This window comes from Stereum hirsutum (genome assembly GCF_000264905.1).
Source record: "Stereum hirsutum FP-91666 SS1 unplaced genomic scaffold STEHIscaffold_2, whole genome shotgun sequence".
Taxonomy (NCBI): Eukaryota; Fungi; Basidiomycota; class Agaricomycetes; order Russulales; family Stereaceae; genus Stereum; species Stereum hirsutum.
This window is the reverse complement of record NW_006763132.1, coordinates 3,491,506-3,513,389: the sequence shown is the minus strand read 5'-3', so window position 1 is coordinate 3,513,389 and position 21,884 is coordinate 3,491,506. Positions and strand designations below refer to the sequence as shown.

At 52.6% G+C, this 21,884-nt stretch overlaps 8 protein-coding genes across 8 annotated transcripts; 6 read left to right on the top strand and 2 right to left on the bottom strand.

Annotated features, from left to right (window-relative positions):
• Positions 1-63: 63 nt before the first annotated feature.
• On the top strand, positions 64-487 carry STEHIDRAFT_153253 (uncharacterized protein; the record flags this gene model as incomplete). Its single annotated transcript, XM_007300238.1, has 2 exons — positions 64-105; positions 179-487. 2 exons carry the CDS (start codon positions 64-66, stop codon positions 485-487), a joined length of 351 nt encoding a protein of 116 aa, XP_007300300.1.
• Positions 488-1,268: 781 nt separating this feature from the next.
• Positions 1,269-2,062, top strand: STEHIDRAFT_153252 (cytochrome c; the record flags this gene model as incomplete). Its single annotated transcript, XM_007300237.1, has 5 exons — positions 1,269-1,284; positions 1,376-1,475; positions 1,576-1,693; positions 1,799-1,882; positions 2,054-2,062. 5 exons carry the CDS (start codon positions 1,269-1,271, stop codon positions 2,060-2,062), a joined length of 327 nt encoding a protein of 108 aa, XP_007300299.1.
• Positions 2,063-3,176: 1,114 nt separating this feature from the next.
• STEHIDRAFT_153251 (uncharacterized protein) lies at positions 3,177-3,958 on the bottom strand (the record flags this gene model as incomplete). Its single annotated transcript, XM_007300236.1, has 4 exons — positions 3,177-3,270; positions 3,342-3,419; positions 3,486-3,565; positions 3,656-3,958. 4 exons carry the CDS (start codon positions 3,956-3,958, stop codon positions 3,177-3,179), a joined length of 555 nt encoding a protein of 184 aa, XP_007300298.1.
• A 2,075-nt stretch (positions 3,959-6,033) lies between these two features.
• On the bottom strand, positions 6,034-6,806 carry STEHIDRAFT_108133 (uncharacterized protein; the record flags this gene model as incomplete). The annotated part of the gene is made up of 4 exons (XM_007300235.1): positions 6,034-6,130; positions 6,188-6,262; positions 6,342-6,409; positions 6,504-6,806. The coding sequence occupies 4 exons, from the start codon at positions 6,804-6,806 to the stop codon at positions 6,034-6,036; spliced, it is 543 nt and encodes a 180-aa protein (XP_007300297.1).
• Positions 6,807-9,990: 3,184 nt separating this feature from the next.
• On the top strand, positions 9,991-14,325 carry STEHIDRAFT_153249 (uncharacterized protein; the record flags this gene model as incomplete). The annotated part of the gene is made up of 1 exon (XM_007300234.1): positions 9,991-14,325. The coding sequence occupies one exon, from the start codon at positions 9,991-9,993 to the stop codon at positions 14,323-14,325; it is 4,335 nt and encodes a 1,444-aa protein (XP_007300296.1).
• An 834-nt stretch (positions 14,326-15,159) lies between these two features.
• On the top strand, positions 15,160-15,711 carry STEHIDRAFT_48601 (DNA/RNA polymerase; the record flags this gene model as incomplete). Its single annotated transcript, XM_007299216.1, has 1 exon — positions 15,160-15,711. A coding segment is annotated over one exon (552 nt), but the record flags the coding sequence as incomplete, so codon positions are not given.
• A 1,800-nt stretch (positions 15,712-17,511) lies between these two features.
• Positions 17,512-17,844, top strand: STEHIDRAFT_27424 (uncharacterized protein; the record flags this gene model as incomplete). The annotated part of the gene is made up of 1 exon (XM_007299153.1): positions 17,512-17,844. A coding segment is annotated over one exon (333 nt), but the record flags the coding sequence as incomplete, so codon positions are not given.
• Positions 17,845-18,088: 244 nt separating this feature from the next.
• On the top strand, positions 18,089-21,400 carry STEHIDRAFT_153247 (uncharacterized protein; the record flags this gene model as incomplete). The annotated part of the gene is made up of 1 exon (XM_007300233.1): positions 18,089-21,400. The coding sequence occupies one exon, from the start codon at positions 18,089-18,091 to the stop codon at positions 21,398-21,400; it is 3,312 nt and encodes a 1,103-aa protein (XP_007300295.1).
• Positions 21,401-21,884: the final 484 nt, after the last annotated feature.

The following is a 21,884-nucleotide window of genomic DNA, read 5'->3' as shown; positions in this document are numbered from 1 at the left end:
ATTTATTTGACTTCGAAACTTACGGTTGACCATCATGTCATGATGCGGCTACAGGCCCATGCAATGGAGACTCATCTAGGAACGGGTGCGGGTCAGGCTATGGAGGTACATTCCGTCACCTTCTGCGCTCTCACTTCTTCCACTGTCCCTTAACTAACACATTCATCCATGCCCACAGGACGGCTACCTCCTCGCCCGCCTCCTCACCCACCCACTCACAACCCTCTCCACCCTCCCCACCGCACTCAAAATCTACGAACGCATAAGACTTCCGTTCGTGAATGGAATCGTCAACACGGCGAGGAGGCTGGGTGAATTGTATGAGTTTGAGGGGATTGAGGTGTCGAAGGCGGATTTGGGGTGGGTGGAGAAGTGGGGAGAGGAGGTGAAGAGGAGTTGGGGGTGGCAGTGGGAGGGGGATGCGCCGGAGAGAGATTGGAAGGTTGCAGAGGGGATGTTGAAGGAGGAGTTGGCGGCGGGAGAATGAATCGGGGTGGGCTCGAACGGATTGGTTACTGCATGGAAGTGTGCCCATTGGGCGTTCATACCTACAGATCTGTAGCAACTGGACTGTTGATCGATACTAATGTACGACACGGCCTGTACTAACTGCCAATCACAAAGATGTCTATCCTTTCAGCCGTCTACTTCGGGATATGATGTTGGCTTGACTCGCGGAAAGAATCGGGAGTGGCACCTGTGACGTTCAGTCACTGCCGCCAGTGCTTTGACATCGATACACGAAAATTTGGGGGTCCGATGAGACGCCGAGTTCAGGATACACGGATCTTGTTGCAGACGCTGCCACGCTGATCCTCTCCAATGAATAAATGTGCGTACCAAGGCCTCAAGATGAGTCTACGACAGCGAGCAAAGATGATGAACGAATGAGCAATGTGCATTGTTCTTGCGCCACACAATGCGACCGCGAATTTCCAGGTCACTGACGGCGCCACGTTGCTCCCCGATTGGCCACCAATTGTGCCTCGCTGACGATGCAACGACGCGCCCGTCGCGGACGAAGGCCGAGATCATCGTTCCGCGCGTCGCTGGAATTTACGCTGCCCATTTGGGAAATGAAGGAGCTCCGATTGGTTGTTGCCCCGGAGCGAACCGGGCCCCCCACATTTTTTAAATACCCGTCACCAACTTTTCTTCGCTTTCCTCCACTTCATCCTCCTCCACCATCTCCTCCACGACTCTTCACGGCGTACCGCCCACCGTCACCTTCGTACCTACTTCCCTTCACGACCTTTTAGTTCTCAGACATGTCTTACGCTCCTGGTATGTTGTGACATTAGCTGGGCGGGCAATGGGCGTACACTGATTTCGTGGTTGGTCTTTGCTTCGCTTCGTGAATGTTCGACGTCTTTAGGTGATGCTGGCAAGGGTGCTGGTCTCTTCAAGACCCGTTGCGCACAGTGCCACACCCTCGGCGCTGGCGAGCCTCATAAGGTCGGCCCCAACCTCCACGGGTGCGTTTCGTTTTCATCTCGTCGCGTCGCGTCGTCATTCTTTGCCAGCACCCACAATCGAATGTCGTGCTTACTCTTTGTTGTTCTTTGTGGCATTTAGTGTCTTCGGTCGTAAGACCGGTCAGGCAGAAGGCTTCTCCTACACCGCCGCCAACGTGAACAAGGGTATCACTTGGACCGAGCAGACTCTCTTCGAGTACCTCGAGAACCCGAAAAAGGTACGTCACGTCTCGCGTCATCATGCAGCATCCATTGCATTCCCCTCCAGTCCGCCTGTGGTGTGTGACGTCGAGACTGATTGTCGTTTATCACGCGTTTTGTAGTACATTCCTGGAACGAAGATGGCGTTCGCTGGTCTTAAGAAGGAGAAGGACCGCAACGACCTCATCACCCACTTGAAGGAGGCGGTACGTGTTTTTATCTTTGCTTTATTCCTTTCTCTCGTGTTGCTCTATGCCATACAAATCATATCACCTCCATCAAACGTCGATCGTCATCACAATCTCCGTTTTTTGAACCTACTTCGCGTCTCCACGTCCATACATTCACAATACTGATGTCTTTCTCTTTGTTTCCAGACCGCATAAGGCGCCCCTCTCCCTGGACATTTCCCATTTCTACGCTATGATACCTCCCTTGGGCATTAGTATACACATGTAGACGACCCGACCGTTCGCCTCCACCTTACCTATCTACCTACCTTTTCTCCATCGATCTCTGTCTTTGGTTTGGACAACCCACCGCATCGTCGCATCGGCCTTGAGACCTTTCTGATAGGTGACATTACACGCCGCACGCCACCACCACTATTACTCGTCGACCACCACACCCCCGCTCAGCATCATTGCATTTTTTATTTATCCATTTGTTTGGATTTGAACGAGTAGCGAGCTGCGAGCACGCTTTGGGTGTGGGTGCGTATGATGTGAGTCCGATCTTGTGTTTGAGAACAAAGAGTTGGAAATGAAAAACTGGAAGGAAGTGATTCCGTTCCTACAGAAGTTAAGATTGTTGATGTCGTTGGGCTGGAACCGCCGCCGCCGCCGACGACGACGACGAAGGTGGTGAAGGGTATGAGCTCGATTCGCAGTCCCGCTCGTCTTTGATCGGCCGATGACGTCATGTTGAAATTGATCGGCGAACGATCATTGCTCGAGTGGCGGTGGCGCAGACGACAACTTCGTACCATCGTTCTTCAATCGTTCTTGTCCTTGCTCTTTCGAAGTCCTCACGGGGTATCCGACGTTCAGCAACATGTGCCAGATATGCAAGATAAGAACATATGAGGATGACTATGTGAAGTGCGACACGATGGAGGTCCCCGTTCGAGTTGCTTTGAAGAGGAGTTTGCTTTCGAATTAGTTGCGCCAACATTTCACCCCCCAATTCTCGCCCTCTCGACTTCATCGTGAAATATAATTGGTTTTCCTAATGGATTATCACGGAAGCCTAAATCGACATCCTACACGAAATAAAAGTACAATCATATAAAGACGAATCACGGACCGATACTAGCAACAGAGACCAAGAACATAACTAGTCAAACCCTTCAAGTTACAGTCAAGAGCAACTGTCGTAAAAAGCGTCGAGTACAAGAGAAGAAATGAAAGGCGAATCAGAAAAAGTCCTTATGATTGAGCCATTGGGCGATATCATATTCCGCAGAGCCCTCAGAATATGAAGACCCCCACCGCTCGGCGTTTAAGTCGGGCAGAAGTTCGCGGGGCGGCTGGCGCTGTACTGGAAGTAATCGGCAAAGTTCTGGTAAGGTATCCCTCCGGTGCAGAAGTTGGCCCTACGTTTCGTAAAGTCAGCCATGCTCATTCGCGTCCAAAAGGTCGTAGGATGATAGTATAGAAGACGTACCAGGAGGCGATACGGTGAAAGTCGCTGATGACAATGGACGAGCTGGTGGGGTACGGGCCATTGGTTGCGTCAAGAGTGCTTTAAAAAAAATCCACCGTTGAGATGAGACTTGTGAGGGAGACAGTATTGGAACGGGCCACTGACTGGTAATACCCATCGATATAGTTCTGCTGAGTGATACTCCCACCACCCCCGACCGGACCGCCGGAGATAGCGTTGAAGGTCTACTCACATGCAACCATCATCAGTCTCGTACAACTGTAGACATGGCAAAGAAAGAAAAAAAGAAAATCAAGGGAGAGGACTCTACTCACACCCTGAGGGACCCTCGGTATGTTTATGCTCGCCGGGGGGTTGCCGCTGTTGCCCTTCCTCTCCCACATGACACGCAAAAAGTCATCCAAGGTGGTGCCGTTCCTCTCGAAGCATACACCCGCGAACAAGCAAGACTCAACCGCCCAAATATTCTGGAGAGTGCTCGCAACATTGTTAGAACATATGTTTTCGAGCTGGGCACAAGAGCCGTTGTCAACGCCCTGGCGCTTGACTGAAGCACCACTGACGAGAGTGGCAGCAGCAGCAAGGACAGAGACAAAGGTGGCAGCGGAGAAGATCATTGGTATGTGATGGTATTGTCTGTGTATGAGAGAGGGCTTTCGCAAGAGCAGATCTTAGAGAAGTCGGTGTGTGACTCGTTGAGAGACAAGGAAAACGAGGCTCATAAGCAGGCTCTCTTTATACGCATCCCATAATTTGTAAACGCTGAAAATTCTCGCCAGTGATGGCAGCCTGCTGCGTTGACTGGCATGTGTTGCAAGGCGTAACAGAGCATCTGATCACAACAATGCACGGCTGGACTCTGAATTGTTGGCTCACCTGCTTCAAGAGGCGTCGGGTAGGTCACCGTCACGCACGGGCACCCTCCATCAACCGTCCAGACAGGTTCCATCAAGCTCGAGAATGCATGATGAGTCGGATGAGGCATAAAGGGGGTTAAAATTATCGAAAATATCACTTGATATTCAGTATAGTTGTCACTCGTGAACAACGAAGGCGAACGTTCGCCGGGCCCCAGAAGGACAGCGCCCCGACAAGAGAGGGGCTCGTCCTATTCGTAAGTATTTGGACCAAGTCTGGAGGGCTTGGGTCATCCGAAAGCATTTTCGAGAGCACCGCAGAAGCATGGAGAAGACGAAAAAAGGAATCAGTAGACACCGAGGCGACTCCCAAATTCCGAATGGACTGCGAGGCTGAGCGCTTGTTTTCGGTCACAGAGAATGAAACGGCGGGAATGGGGGTATTCCGAATGATGTCTGGAAATCGGACATAAGTACTCCGCGGTGTATCGCTTCCATTGAGGCGATTTAGGTTATATTATCGAATAGAATGGAGAAGCGATCCAATGTGAGCTCGCTCAGGGAGGGTGACAGCCGCGCGCTACTCAGAGTACAAGTGTTGCGTCGTGCTGCCTCAGACCCTGCGCACCTACGAATGGTCGCGATTCATTCTGTAGGCTCGAGCCACTCCCAGAGCATAATAAATCGTGCAGGCTCCCCGGTCCAGATGCCCAGATGCGCATATGTGACTAAGCTTGTGATGATGGTGGTCCCAGTTCAAGTTGCTTTGAAGCGGAGTTTGGTTACGTGCATCCAATTGGCAGTCCTAGTGGTCGACTCAATACTTATGATCCGTATGCTTACCAGGACAGCCACGGTCACATTTGGAGGCAAGAGAGAATGAATGTTGAAAACACATACGGTCCGAATGACGTCTGGGGCTTGATATCTGATGATGGCGCCTTAGCCCATAATGCAGCAATGATATACGAATCTTTCCAAGGTATTAGGGCGATATAAGAGGAAAGAACGGCGAGAGGATCGAGCGGTGCCACTTACACGTTGGAGACCGCGGCCCACCGGTGATGGGGACGAGGCTACTCAACCACTGGCAGCCCCTTTCTGCAAGCTCAGCGAGCTCCAAGCTGTGTCAAGAATGAAGTAATTCATAGAATACGAAGGACAGGCTTGAAGGTCAGAGGAGTTGAAAGGAATGTTGGGGTGGTAAGCTTATGGCGATGCTGGAAGTTCCGTAAGAGTCGTGTTTATGCGGAGTTTAAAACTTGAAGTAGGGGTACTTCATGCTTCGGATAAATGTCTCCCACGATCAGCCCAGCGTTCAACGTTCAATTTTCGCTCTGCTGTATCCAAATTTCCAGGACAGTCTCAACCTCGTCAAGACCGAGAGTGGACTTTACAGTCTTCCATTACATTTGTTCCGTATCTCTGTTACGAGCAACAGTAGAGTCTCTTGAGCCGCTGGATTTTGTCAAGAAAGCCATTGGTTTTACTAGTACTGATACCTGGCCGGTATAAGTGCAAAGATCGCCGCTCAACGAGACCAGGGACTCAAAATACAACTACACACTGCTACTGGTAAATTAGAATAAACACTTCGATAATATCCTGAACGATAGCTTCAACACCAAATAACCGACTGCAGGCAATATACAGAGTTCGTTGAATCCAGGAATATTCCATCCTTGTCGTGGCTTCAATGCACACGATTTGAACTCAAGAGCGATAATGAATGAAAAATGAAGGGGAAGAAAGTCCTTGAGAATGAGCCGCCGCTATGGATCCCCCGCTAATCCCTAGAAGTATCGAGGTTGACAGTGACCCTCGGCAATCGATATTCACGGACAGAAGTTCGCGGGATTGGTGGCGCTGTACTGGAAGTAGTCAGCAAAGTTGCTGTAGGGGATGCCTTGACCAGCCCCGCAGACGTCGGTCCTGTAGATATCAAAGCAAGTCATCAAAAAGGTGACGCTTCAATAACGACGGACGTACCATGTAGCGATGCGATGAAAGTCACCGATGACAAGGGCGTTGTCGGGGTACGGACCACCGGTCGCGCTGAGAGCACTACAAAACGAAAAGCAGCCATCGATATCAGTTTTATTGGGTGATATGGGAGCGCAAGATGCTGAAATGGCACACTAACGCGTAATATCCGTCGATGAAGTTCTGCTGAGTGATACCAGGCCCATTGTTCGAGATACTGTTGAAGACCTATCAACGTACAACCGCCGTCAGCATCAAAGAAACTGGAAGACACTATCCTCGACCAACATTCGAGCGACGTGAAAAAGATCGAGTTACTCACAGCTTGAGTCACCCTTGGAGTGTATAGGGTCAGAGGCGGTCTACTGGTATGACCAAGCTCCACCCAGAGGTTACCGTAGAAACCATCCAAGGAGGATCCGTTCCTCTCAAAACAGACCCCAGCAAATAAGCAAGACTCGACAGCCCAGAGGTTAGACAGGTCGTTCTGCACATCACCAGCGCAGATACGCCCAAGCTGCGCGCAAGAGCCGTTGTCGCCGCTTTGACGCTTGAGAGAAGCACCACCGACGAGAGTGGAGGAAGCGGCGAGAAGTGCGACGAATGAGGTGATGGAGAACAACATCGTTGTTTTTACAGTGAGGAGTTTGACTGGTAAGGTGACTTTGGTGATAGCAGATTGTATGAGACTCTGCGAGGGATGGCGAAAGTAGACCTCATATGCTGTCCTTATATATACGTACATCGTGCGATTCGTGAGCGCAAAGGCTCTCACAATTGTCCACCTGGTTCGTACTGTGCGGTTGGACCTGGTAGAGTATCGGAACTACGGGTGCGTGTGAGCATACTGTGAATCAGCGACGGACCTGCATCAATAGGGGCCGGGGAGATCTATGCAGCGCACCTCCCATGTCACCGGCCGCCAGTTCTACTCGGCTCCCCAACTTGGAATCAGTTAGATTTGGCATTGTGGTATCCGGAACCATCGAGGATAGTACTGGGCACTTCACGCGGTTGACATTTGTGGAAAGTAAAGACGAGCGTTGGCGTTCATAGTGAGGTCACCACACCAACGAGACAGGGGCCCTGTGGAAGAGTCTGCGCCGGCTCTGGATGGTTTGATTGGTCAGGGTGCCTTTCTGGGAGACAGTGCAGATATGTGGAGGGTGCAATAATATCGAGGTGATTCTCAAAATCTCTACGGTATGACAGTCGGGAGAGCACCTTGTTCCGGCGAGAGAGAAAAATGCCGAGAATGTAGGTAGCCCGGGTGTCATATCCATGATGCTTCAATGTAGACGAGTCCATCTGGGCATTTCAGATCGTTGAGGTGACAGGTCGAGCAATAGTCGAGGATGACAAGATCGAAGGCGAGTTGGTGGTGCAAAGCACCGCCTTCATACGATTTGAGCGCGTGCAAAGGAAATACAACTTTTGCCAGCAGTCAGAGTGCACTCATAGTAGTACTGTAATCCAGAGGAGTTTGAGAGTCAGAACTCCAAGGACGGACACTCGAAGATGGAAGAGCGAGGTTGGGATGATGGGCGTTCCGGTCCAGGCCGCGCGGAGTCTGAAATGAGATTAGTTCGCGTTTCGGGCAGCAACTCCCACGACTTGGGAATTGCCGGCTGCTGCCGGCGGAAACCTTGCTTAGTTTTTTTAGAGAACACTTGTTCGAGCAGGTAATCATCATGAAAAAGCTTTCTGGTATTCATTCTCTAGTTGGCTTCGATTGGGATGACTGCTAGTTAGTGAAGTGTTCGTCAGTGGGCATGGCTCGTGAGTATCGTCTTCACTACACAGGGAGCTTTCGAGATTTGGACAAGGCGCAGGTTCGTGACGGCCAAAGCCAACACTAGTGGCAATGCATAATCGTAAACGGCCTCCTGGATCAATCATGATGCGGACATTTAGATAAATGACAATATCAGCGTCCAGAGTCCCAGATATCGACGTCAGAGAAAAAGACATTGGCCCAGATAGTGATGCGGGAGTCGTCGAGAACGTGGCCCCACGCGACCCACCGGCGACGTTTAGCGTGAGTCGTGGCGGCGAGTCTCAATTGGCGACGTGTGCCAACCATGACCCCTACCTTACATTGTAGTGCTAATATATGCCCTCACATTCCTAGGAAATTTGCATCTAGAGTCGTCAACAATATAATGCTCGAAGGTTTTCTCGAAGGTACCAAATCTTGCGAGTTGACGCGGAGGTTTTGACAGTCGTGTGGTGTCGTGTCCACGAAGAATGCTCACTGTAAATTCCATGCACCACACGGCTTCATAAAACAAACAACTCACATCAGGTCCTGCCCAGATTGCATTCCAATTTATGTGGTTACCAAGATTCCAAACTGCTTCAGACAATGTGAGGATAAGTATGGCCTCGCATGCCAGTCATCGGGCGAAATTGCACAACTCTGGCCGGCTATTCCGGATTGCTTCCGGCTCACCGGAGCTGCCAATCGCCCGACACTCGTACTTATACCACCTCTTTGCAAGCACTGGCGACGGATTGAGGATCCAGGCTCCCTCTTCCAGCCAGCAGTCCTCCGGTCAGAAGAACGAGCTCGGGATGTCGTCGAGTCGGGAGTCGTCGAAGTTCGTCTACAGTCCGCACTTCCGAGGAACCGCGCTCTAAAAATAGGTTTCTCGTCCTCCGAGCTTTGCCCCTATTTTCAACTAACCGCACTCTCTGTCCTCTCTCCCTTTCTCTCCCCTCAATCTCGCCTTCACCTCTCTCACTATGTGACTCTCTCGTCGCCCGAGCTCAACGCGATGACGTCAAACGTCAGACATGGTCCGTGCGCCATTGCACTCGAGCTACATAAGGCCGCTGGCTCGCGCCCCTCTCGTCCCCTCCTTCTCGCTCCCTCCCCTCTCGCTCCCTCCCCTCTCGCTCCCTCCCCTCTCGCTCCCTCCCCTCTCGCTCCCTCCCCTCTCGCTCGCTTCCCTCTCGCACCATCCTCTCATCCTCTCCCAACGCCGGTCCACCTTCTCGCACTCTCAGCTCTGCGCCATTCCCGCCCTTTGCCTTAGATCTCCCCTCTCACTCCCGCTCTCAAATGCCTTCCCATATACTCACCCGCTATTCTTCACCCAGGAGCAAGAATCTTTTCAAGAAGAACTCACTGTTACTTGATTGCTACGGACGAGGTAGAAAGTGCACGGAGTTGTAGGGTGATAATATAAAGTATGGTCCGAGTTTTACCATACTCTCTTCCAGCATTCAGGCCTGCGAGGAGGGTCCAGGTGCGTCACTCAGTATTTGTAACTCAATGACTTATGTACTCACGTTCCTCTCTCGCTGTAGTGTTCTCATCTACCGGTCGATATTTCGTTGTGTGTCGTACGTTTTCACGGTGCTTTCGGTGTTTCTCGAGCCCAAATGAGTTTCTCTTTATAGCATATATTGATGGTTGGAGGGTATGGTATGTGATAGGCTGTAAGGGGCGGCTAGGGATACGGTGTGGCACTCAACATGAGTGGGCCACATCTATCCTAAGCGCCACTTCCGCGTTGCTGTATCCGGGCGATCGATCTTATCTTATCACGCGCGCTTGTTTGCTCCTGGCAAACAAGCCAGATCTCGTATATATATTCATGGACTCTCGTATGTACTCTGTATCTTACTTGTAACCTTCGTACCTCTTGGAATACCATCCGCACCCTCGACGGGCAGGCGGGTACCGTTCTCTCAGGCGCGAATACCTCAAGACCAAGACCCCAACCTCTTACACTTTTTGAACGTCCGCAAGATCTATCTACTGTGCGTACTTTTTATTCCAACCAATATCCCCAATATCTTCCATGAGCTCCCGAGGCCGTGGAGGAAATCGCGGAGGAGGATCTGGTGATCCGTCCTCCTCGAACACGCGAGGCGGCGGTGCAAGGGGTGGTGGAGCAGGCAAGAGGCCGAGGACCAGGGCAGTGACTCGCGGCGCCGATGATGGCTCCCACGACTCGCAAGAGTCGACAGACCGCGAGTCCGGCGATGAGCAGACCGACGCTCTCGACCAACGACCATCATCCCCCCTTTCCGCCCCTCCTTTTACAGCCCCCTCTCCATCCAACAATGGGACCCATTCCCGAACCCCGACGCCCGACCTCAAAAATTCCGATGACGATGACGAAGAAGCTCAACCGGAGCAGCGTCACCGTCAAACTCAACAGGTGAGTCAAGGCGCCACAACGAGTGGCGCAGCCTCTGCAGGGAGAGCCCAACGAAGGCTCTCCGATGATCAACAATCCCTTCAGAATGAAGGGATGGATAGACAATCGTCTATGGCCCCCTCCAATGACCCTCTCGTCGAAACCGTCGAGCAGAAATTGAGGGCGGCTCGGAAAGTGGCTACCGGGTTGTCGGCGCTTCATGCGTCCACAAGGGAAGCTTACTCCGACTATGACGAGAAAACGCGTCGATTCCTGCAAGAGCAGGGAGAGATGCGCACTCGTATAATGGACGAGAGCCAGGCTATCATCGATAACCTGGTGGAAATTGAAACCGCCTTCGAGCAAGACGGGCGGTTTCGATTTTCGGAACCTTTGGTATCTGCCGAATTGGCAGATATATACTCTAAAAGCGGGACTCGAACACCTAGTAAAAGGGTCCCGCATAGTAATCCGATGCCCTCATCCTCATCCAATAAGGATGCAGAGGCGCGAGTGGACAAAGGTAAGTCCAGAGCAATTATGACTCAACGGGAGACATCAGAAGATGTCAATCCGTTTGAGAGACTAGAGGGTGAGTCCGACGCCGATTACCGGCGAAGGACTGGACCTGTTCACGCTCGTGTGGAGCGTGAAGAACAAGAGGCCGCAGAACAGCAGCGACAGCTGGCTGAAGACGCGGCCGCTGAACATCGCCGAGCTCAAGAAGAGCTCGAAGCACACAGGCTCGCAAGGCAACAAGCTGAGCGAGCCGGAGAGGCAACTGGGGAAGGATCTAACGGTCCTTACAGACCTGATCCCCATCAGTGGCAGGGTGAACCTGAAGAAGAGTACCGTATACGGGTACGTAACTTCAGGAGGATTAATGGCCCTGCTCCTCCTACGACCCCTACGCCTCTGCGTTCGATAATACGAACCCCAGTAACACGCCGGGAAGAGGTGAGGTTTGCTGACGGTCCTCGTTATCAAGACGAGGACCCTGGACCCTCAATCAGCGCACGAGTTCCAAATACTGGAGCTAGTGCTTATGCTGATTCGGACTATATTCCCCCTTCGTCGTATTCTGCTACCAGGCCAGTGCAGGCAGGTAGTGCAGCGTCTCAAGTGAGTACTTCGAGACCAGCAGGATGGGATCATCAGGATCATGAGCTACAGCTCATAATCGAGATGATCCATCATCACCTCGACAATGAAGTGACAAACTCCGCGGGAGTAGCGTTCGCAAAGAACCTCAAAATTGAGGTCGCGCAATACTCTGGAGCTGACGATCCGGATGGATTTCATACCTTTATGATGAAATTCATCCGCCAGCTCCGGATGTACAAACTTTGTGGTCAGAGTGATGAGATGGAGCAAGAACGTATTCTTGCTCTAGGGCAAGTCCTTAAGGGTACTGCGCAGACCTGGTTCAACCAGGAATACGACAGTATCAGGGGATTTACCCGTCACCAAACATTTGAGAGTATGGTGAGCGCCTTATACCGGCGCTTCATCCATACATCAAGTGCTCGTGTTGCTAACGAGCAATACGAGAACTGCAAGTGGTCAGCGAAAGACACGGTCGGAGGATTCTACGACCGTCTGTTGACCGCAGCAGAACGTTTGAGGAGTATGCCAGACGCATACTCACTCAAATGTAAGTTCTTTTATCAACTGCCGTCGAAGTTACGCCGACAGGCGATACTCCAGCAGAGGGTAACCCCCGAGGACTCCACAATGGCGGAGCTCCTCGATGCCGCTAAATGGTGCGAGCGTGGATACACACTCGCATCCAACTTCGAAGCAGAAGATGAGAGAAAAACGAAGACAAGGTCTTCATCTCTCAAAATTATTAGCAGGGATAATAATCCCTCTAATAATAGACCCTCCTCTAGTAGGCCGACGTCAAGGCCTACGAATCACCATAATCCGTCGGGGTCAACCAGACCCCAAAGAGACCACACGAGGAGTAGGACCCCGAGGGACTCTAACCCACGGGACTCTACTCCACGTAGGACGGACTCTACTCCTCGTCCGGCTGCCTCTCGTCCTCAAGGAGGGCAAACACAACGGCCCAGCGACCCGAACGCGTGCTACAATTGTGGCAAGCTGGGGCACTGGGGCAGAGATTGCCCTCAGAAGGATGACAAGGATAAGCAAAGGGACGGGGCTAACAAAAAGCGCCGCTTATATGCGCAGCGTCCGGTCGATGACCGAAGCAACGATGAACAAGAGAATGACCGTCCGACTGACGGTCATGTCCCAAGAACTACAAATGAGGACACTCTACCAGAGGGTACCCCATTTGTCGAATATTCCGACTCGGAGAACGGTGCAGGAGACTACACCGACCGCTCTGGTGATGAAGGATCACCAGGCGAAGACACCTCCGATGTGGAAACTGATAGTGATGATGATAACCCCCGAGTGGGAGCCATGAGGCTCCGTGGGGGTTGTGGCGAGGAAACAGAGGCAAATGTCTCTGATTCTGCGATAACTGTCGATTCGTCAGACTCTGAAGGAGACGAGAACGACGAAACGGCGACGATAGGGCAGTCAATGAGACTGCGAGTAACTAATCGTCGTTTCGACGATTCTGAAGGCGAATATGACTTCGAATCAGGCGATTTTGTCGAAGCCCGCGTAGAGTTCGTGCCTGATGGCGACACGAGCTTTAATAGCGAAATGGAGGTGGAGGAATCACTCCAGCGCTCTGAGGGCGAGGAGTCTCCTCCTCCAAGTCGCGCTCCCACACCAGAACGCCCAATGCGGTCGTTCGTGGTCGAGCAGGCTGACGACACAACGGACGGAACTGTCTCTTCATTTGAAGGACAGCCTGGTAATGTGCCGACCCTGGGTGAGGCATACTCCCTCGGATGGCAAAGTGCCCTGAGGATGGCTCTCACGGTGATTGAAGCCCAGAAGGATGACATGTCCGACCAAGATGGTTTGGGCATGTTAATAAAGGAAGGAATCAGTCGGGCAGCTCGAGAGGTCAACAACTTGTTGACTGATGAGCCCCCGGTGGTAAACTTACCCCCTCCTCCTCCCGTTGGCAATAAGCTCAACGAAAGGAGTAGCAAGGTTGCCGATTCTATCCTCCGCGAGCGTCGCAGGCAGAAGAAGCGACGTCAGCGCCAGAATAGGAATGAGCGGCTGCATACCGCTGAAGATTTGCTGGCAGAAGTAGCAGCGGAGGTTGCTGCTACGAACAGCGAATCTCACGAGCAGCCCTCAGTATCTATGATGGCGATGAACCCCTCGCGTGAGCGCACCAACAAGGAGGAATACCGTCCTACGTGGGTGTATGACGCCAAGATCGTCAAGAGTGGCAAACAACCAGTACGAGGCAAACGCGAGGCCATCGTACTGGCTGTAGAAATCGATATCGCAGGGTTGAAGTGCTACACGCTCTTCGACTCTGGGAGTACGACCAACGCCATCAGTCCTGATGTTGCAGTTGTGTCGAAGACCCCACTTGTCGAGCTGGATGAGCCAATGACTCTCCAACTGGGTACAGTTGGCAGTAAGTCGACCATAAACTATGGTACGCATGCCTTGGCCAAGATGGGTACCTCCTCATTTGAGGCGTATTATGATGTCGCTAACATCGACTATTATGATGCGATTCTGGGAACCCCGTTCCTACTGCAGCACAAAGTCATACTTGACTTTGGCAAAAAAGCAGTAGAAATTGACGGCCAGACTTACCCGGCATTGACTCTCGAACAAGAGAGGGTCGTGCGTCGTCAGCGACGTACGTTCCGCCGTCAAGTTGACGAGGCCGCATTGTACGCCCGGGATAAACCCCCGGTGGCACGCGTACACACCATGAAGGATGTTAATAAACATCCTCAATCTCTATCAACCGAGGAGATTCTAGCGTCCGATGTGGCCGCCCCGCCTACTGTCCCTCCTCCGTCTGTCTCTCCTCCTCAGCATCGCGTTTTCGGGAACCGAAATGTGAGCGTTGAGGAGGTTCCGGATGAGGAATGAATCCCTCGCGCGACCTTGGCAAATGCTGAGGCCGCTCGAGTAGGGGAGGAAGTGGTGGAATCAGCAGAGCCACCACAACCACAGAAGGACCCCGATAAAATTCGGAAGATGAAGGCTTACAGCCGTAGTAAGCCTAAGGTCGACCTCTCATCAATAGAAGAGAAGTCGTTCCCTACTGTACACAGTTCGGAACATGTACCTGATAGGTACATCCCGAAAGACGAACAACGTCAAGCCCGACGTTATCTCAATCTGAAGGCAGCTCGAATTGAAGCAGCCGAGAAGGAGGAGAACGACGCAGAGATCGACATCCTTCGTAAGGCTTGGTATGAGTCTGCGAAGGATGTTATATGCGAAGTTCCCTTGACCCTACCTCCGATGAGGGCGATAAACCATCGCATACCTCTAATGGATGAGAGTAAGGTGGAAAAATACCACCTTCCTCGATGTCCAGATGTTCTTAAAACCCAATTGAGGGATAAGATCATCCGATACACAAAAGCCGGCTGGTGGATCGAAAGGACCACCAACCAAGCCGCGCCTATGTTATGTATCCCCAAGAAAAACGGTAACCTACGTACCGTTATAGATTGTCGTAAACGGAACGACAATACATGGAAGGATATCACTCCATTCCCGGATCAAGATCAGATCCGGATGGACGTAGCTGCTGCTAAGTATCGCTCAAAGATAGACATGAGCGATGCTTACGAGCAGATACGAATTATGCCGGAAGATGTGTGGAAAACAGCGTTTGCCACCATCTATGGCACGTTTGTGAGCACTACAATGCAACAGGGCGATTGTAATGCTCCGGCTACATTCCAACGTCTGATGACCCATGTATTTAGAGAATACATAGGTGATTTCGTTCATGTATACATGGACGATATCTTCATCTTCTCGAACTCGAAAGATGATCATCAGAGGCATATAGGGCTCGTTCTGGACAAACTGCGCCAGAACCAGCTCTACCTCATCGCATCGAAATGCGATTTCTATTCCAAGCGAATGGATTGTCTCGGTCACGTCATAGACGAACGAGGAATCCACGCCGACTCGGACAAAATGTCCAAGGTCAGGAACTGGCCCACACCGAAAACCTACAATGAGGTCCAACGGTTCCTAGGGCTAGTCCAATACCTTTCGAGCTTTATGCCTGACGTGTCAATGTACTCGTCTGTGCTCTCGGGTATGGTACGAAACGGGCGTGAATTTCTTTGGCGACCCATACACGACCATTGTTTCCGTATGATACGTGAGATGGCATGTAAGTACCCTATCCTCAAGCCCATAGATCCCAAGTCAAACGAGCCAATATGGGTCGTTTGCGACGCCTCCATTTATGGCGTCGGTGCTGTATATGGACAAGGAGAGGACTGGCAAAATTGCCGTCCTGCTGGTTTCATGTCCAAACGATTCTCTGCGGCGCAGAGAAATTACCGGACCTACGAGCAGGAGACTCTCGCAATGATTGAGGCCCTTGCAAAGTGGTCCGATAAACTGCTCGGACGGCAGTTCACAATAGTGACTGACCACAAGGCCCTTGAGTTCTTCGACTCACAGAAGAACCTGACTCCGCGTCAAACGCGCTGGTCAGAATTCTTGCAACCCTATAACGCTACGATAAAATATGTCAAAGGGCGACTTAACAAAGTCGCCGACTGTTTTTCGCGTTATTACAAGAGAGTCGAAGGAACTCTTGACGAGTCTGATTATGCCAATATGGATATTAAGCTCGATCCCAATGGGGACGACTTGATGCCCCAACGCTCGCTCGAAATTCGAGCTATGCAGTTGAGGACGAATCGGAAGAAGACCACTGAGGAGTCAAGGTACCCTCAGTTGGTCGCAGAGAAGGCGTTTCAGCGTCCTCAAGAGCCCCGCGACGAAGAGGTCGTCAAGCTCGAGGAATATGCGGAGACGCCTGTGGCTCAGAAGGTGAAAACCACCTCTGCGGAAAAGCTATATCGACTGGAGGATGAACTTAACGGTTCTCCTCCACCATCAAACTTACCTGCAGAAATACAGAGTGAGTATGATGGGTGGCTTGGGAAATTGTCCTCGCAATATGCTGAGGATAATTTCTTCGCGAAGATCGTTGGGAATCCTGACCATTATTCAAGCTTCGAATATGATCAGGGTTCCGGACGCTTGTGGACCTATACTTCTCAACTCGAGAAGGTGTTGTGCCTTCCTATTGGGAAGCACAAAGACAGGACGCTTAGAGAGCTCGCAATTGCGACTGCTCATAAGGTCGTAGGTCACCTGGGAGCCGACAAGACGTCGGCTTACCTCCGTCATCATTTTTGGTGGCCAGGTCTGGGGACGACAGTCGACAAGTTTTGCGCATCTTGCGAGACTTGTCAAATGTCTAAGACCGCGCCGCAAAAACCAGCGGGTCTTCTCCACTCCTTGCCTGTACCAAACCAGCCTTGGGAATCCATAGCTATGGATTTCGTTGGCCCGTTCCCGAAGTCGAGCGGATATGATTACCTGTGGGTAGTCATAGACCGGAAGACCTCCATGGTTCACTTAATACCAGTAACCACGAAGGTCACGACTATCGAGCTCGCAGAGCTGTACCTCTGGGAGATCGTGCGACTGCACGGTTTCCCATTGTCCATAGTGTCCGATCGCGACACTAAATTCACTGCGGCGTTCTGGAAAGAGCTACATAGACTCGCCGGAACAAAGCTTCTCATGTCTACTTCGTTCCACCCTCAAACAGATGGTGCGTCCGAGCGTGCGATACAAACGATATCGAAAATGCTCCGGACCATGGTCGAGCCCACTCAAACAGATTGGGCCGATTGGCTCCCTATGGTAGAGTTCGCCATGAATTCCAGTGTCTCAGCAAGTACTGGTTATGCTCCCTTCGAGCTTAATTATGGGTACTTGCCGAAATGGATGGCCACTCCTGTAGGGGAGAGTCCATACCGCGGGGTTAATTACTTTGCGGAAAAGGCTCGAGCCAATTTACAACGGGCTCACGACGCTATTATCGAAAGTCGGGTCAATCAGACCTACTACGCTAATAAAAAACGCCGTGATGCACCAGAGTATTCAAAGGGACAACTCGTCTATTTGAATACCAAAAATCTGAATCTTCCGAAAGGAAGGGCGCATAAATTGCTCCCTAAATTCGTTGGGCCATATCCAATCACTAAAGTGTGGCCCAAAGAATCTGTATGTGAACTAAAATTGCCGGATGAACTCGTCAAGCGACGAATTCACCCTCGGTTCCATATGAACCTTGTCAGGCCGCACATCGCAAGCAGCGATGATATATTTCCCAGTAGGGATTTAGCAGCGGCCTACGATTTCGGACAGCCCGATCGCGATGAGGTGTATTTCACATCTCTCGTCGGGCACTCATGGGACGGACAAAAAATTCGTTTCATTGGTACACTATCTACGGGTAATGTAGAGTGGACGAGCCTTGACCGGGTTCGTCACACTGAATTGCTACGAGACTACCTGGCTCTGCGTGGCGTGGCCTCCGCCACTGAACTACCGCGCGAGCCCTCTGTACCCGGTTCCGCTTTGATTTAAGGTTGTCGACGCCAAGACGCGTCGAGTAAGGGAGGATCGGGATCTGATAGCCGAAGAAGCGCCGAAAAAGGCACGCTCGGCCAAGATCAGATCTCCGAAGACGGACTTAAGCGAGCACGTGGCCAGCTGTGCAGCGCGTCTGAAAAGACGCTGGTGCAGTTGACCGCGTTCCGTCTTCCAAACCCCCATCTTCTCTCCCTTCCACGCAATGGCCGAACCGTCAAAGGACCCAAAACAACCCACGGAGTCAAAATTGACTCCGGGAGACTCAACGGAGTCTCCCATCGCAGGTGCGTTGGATGAATCGGGGTATCAAAAGATACTCTCAGAGTTCATCCACATAAACCTCCTCGAAAACTGGGGCGAGTATACTGACGACTCGGATTCGTTAACAGAAACATCCGGGGATCTTTCTGATCCCCTCCCAGTCACTCAGGAGGACATCGAGCAGGCAAACCGCTTAGGTGAGTTGTCTGCATCGACACCTCTCCCTCCCGTTCCCGAGGAAGACGCCGTGACGACGGCGATGGAGGTAGACGATGTGGTAGTCGAGGCGCCAGTCGCCACCTACCCATTGGAAGCAATGACAAGCCGTCAGGCTTCTGCAACTGCAGAAGCCTCAGGCATGGATCTGTCGTCGCTGCCTGCCCTTCCGCCGTCTCCGCCTCCTCCACCGCCCAGAACGTACCCTCAAATTGAGGGTACTGTAAACAGCACTGGTGGTCCCAACTGGGACCCCAGTAACTCCAACTTGCAGTACCACGAACGGTTGCAGATAATAATGCACCCGGGAACGTACTGCGAGATGTGCAGACAATATGTCTGCCATCTCGACCACCACCACCTCTCCCACTCTGATGGGGTTGACGACGCCACCCGGGATCGTCAAGCTCATCAAAGTAACCTTCTCCAGCAGTCCCGAGCAGAGGGACGCGAGGAAGGGTATCGCAGCGGTCAATCGGACCAACGTGATATAACGGAAGGAGAGTTGCGTCAGCTCCGCCAGCAGGTTCAATCCCTGACGGAGCAGAACTCCAACCTTTCGGGGCGAGTCAGCGCGTTGAAGGCTCAACTGGGAGCCTCCGCGACGCAGGAACAGGATTACGGGAGAATCCGTGAAGACCTGCGTAGACTCGAGGAGTCTAACAAAAGGAAAAGCGCCCAGGTTAGCCAATCGGCTAAACTGGCGTCCAAAAACGACGAGGAGTTGAAAGCCCTCCATAAGAGGGTCAACGAGGTATCCTCTCGGCTCGAGGAATCCCTCGCTGATTCACGGAGGCTTGCAGCTCGCAATCGCGAGCTGCAGGAACAGTCGGACAGGCTCCAGCACGACCTCTCGTGGATGAGGCCCGCGTATGACAGCCTGAGGAGGGAGTACGACAAAGAGCGCAGGATAAACCATCCTGACGCCGCGTTCTCTGACTCCGACGATTCCTATGAGGGCTACCCGAAAGGGGCCCATAGCTTCGCTCCACCAAAAGACTCGGGGTCAACAGATCCCGTGGTCACCGAAGAGCAGGATGAGGACATGGACAAGCAAGTCCATGAAGCCGAAGGAGCGGGAGCAATTGCCCCCACCACATCCTCCTCAACAACAGCAGGGCCAAATGCTCCTGTTGTTCGTCTCCCACCACGCTCTCCTCCGACAGCAGGGCCGTCGCGTCTCACAAGGATCGACGACTCTGATGACGAAGGAGAAGGTTCCGGCCCGGATAACGAGGTGTTGGCAGGCCTGGGATGGATGACTACCCCAGGCATGCCAGGATCTACGGACTCTGGACGCAGGCGCGCTAGGCGCTCTCGTCAAAGACAAAACAGGTCTAGACGAGAGGCCGAGCTGATGGCAAGAATGCCTCCGCCTGCAAATGCTCCCGCCGCCCCTAATCCCGCTCCTTCCTCTTCGTCTGACACGAGCGGTAAGCGCAAGCGTGACGACGAAGAAGGACAACAAGGCGAGCGGGATTGGACACGCGGCTCCCTTCGTAGTGAGAGGGACTATGAAGAAGTGATCATCGCGAGCGAGGGAGGCAATGACTCCGCGACTCGACGATTGATCATGGAGGATAATAACCTCCGATGTGTACAACCAGAGAGACTGTCATTGGGGCAGCGACGCTTCCTCCAATGGTCATCTCAAAGAGACCTGCGTGCACCCCGGCACGCTTCCTCCTCTGGTGAAGTGGGAGCTCCTTCGCGGCAAAAGAAGTCGCGAACTGAGGGCTCCGCTCCCAATGCAAGGTCCGAGTCGCAATCTGCGACAAGGACCATCGCTGATCTCCCGAGGCCCCGAGCTCAACGCAGCCGGGCTCCTCCTCCTGCCCTGCCTCAACCGGGCTCTAACGCGAGCGATAGAGAATGGGCAGAGTACTGGAATCACCCCGGTGTGACCATGCCGCAAGGCGCTCTCATCATCAGTGGTGAGATCGATCTTCGCTGGGTCCGCCAATATCGGTGGCTCGAGTCGATCGCTCCGGGGGCTGCTTCGAACAGCCCAGAGGACATGCTCGTGGCACGTCAGGATGCAAACGCATTCCGACGATACACCATGACCGTGGCCTCTGTTCCCGGAAACCTGGAAGCCCAATGGGCTTACCATTCTCTTCAATCGGTGGTTCCAACTGGAACCACCACTCCGCGTCTTGATCACTCTCTCATTGGCAACGAGAGAGCGATGTTGCGTCATCTCCGGCTGGTAATAACATCAGCCGGACAGTTGCACGAGCTCGAAAGATGGGCTCGTACTCGACGCAACAACCTTCTTGGTCGACCCGGACTCTCCGACGCCGACTTTCCTCAGGCTCCCAACCGGGCGAGCCTTGAGGAAACGTGGGCTCAAGCCCGTGATCGTGGCCTTGCCCAGGAAGCCCAACCTTCGGCTTCCTGGTTCTCTCAATCCGCCGCTGAGGTTCAAATGCAACCTCCGCCTCCTAGATCACCTGCGAGTGAGGCTCAAATGCAGCCTCCCGCACATCAACCTCAGCAGTGGCCTCAACCGCCACAGCAGCAGCAGCAATGGCAGCCCCCACAACCGACTCTCACATGGCAACAGCCTGTGCAGCAGCAGCAGTGGGCTCCATATGGGTCAACATCGACTCAATGGGGCCAGCTTACGTCGTTCGCGCAACAGCCCGGGAGTCAGGGTAATGTTCCACCAGCTGGTGGATTCACTTACCCGGCTCCCGCCCCTCAACCATCCTACCCGTACTATCAGGGCTGGCCGCGCGAACAAAGTTCGCAATCCTACGCATACCCTCCGTCGGGCCCTAACCAGTGGCCCCAACCGAGTGGTAGTGGTATCCCCGCGGCTCCGCAAAATGCAGGAGCCCCTCTCTCTTCGGCAGTGCCTCAGCCGGCACCAACTCACCCAACGATATACTCGTTTGGTCAGTTTGGTCCCGCTGGGGCTGCACTAGGTCCTCAATCAGGAGCCCAGGCGGAGGCCGACCCATCATCATTTCCACCCTCACCTCCATTCGGTCCTCCTCCCCCTGGCCCTCCTGGACCCGCGCCGCCATCCTAAGTGAGCCGTAGTTCGGCTCAGTAGGGGAGAGTGTAAGGGGCGGCTAGGGATACGGTGTGGCACTCAACATGAGTGGGCCACATCTATCCTAAGCGCCACTTCCGCGTTGCTGTATCCGGGCGATCGATCTTATCTTATCACGCGCGCTTGTTTGCTCCTGGCAAACAAGCCAGATCTCGTATATATATTCATGGACTCTCGTATGTACTCTGTATCTTACTTGTAACCTTCGTACCTCTTGGAATACCATCCGCACCCTCGACGGGCAGGCGGGTACCGTTCTCTCAGGCGCGAATACCTCAAGACCAAGACCCCAACCTCTTACATAGGCTGTTTGTTGCGGTCCTTATATATTGTACCACACCGTAACTACCAGCCAGGCTGCCAATATAAAGTCATTTGATCTTTTCTCCACGAGTGACCAGTAAAAAGCACACCAATCATAAAAAAAACCCCAGTATGGGCAACAGCAACAGCTTGTGCA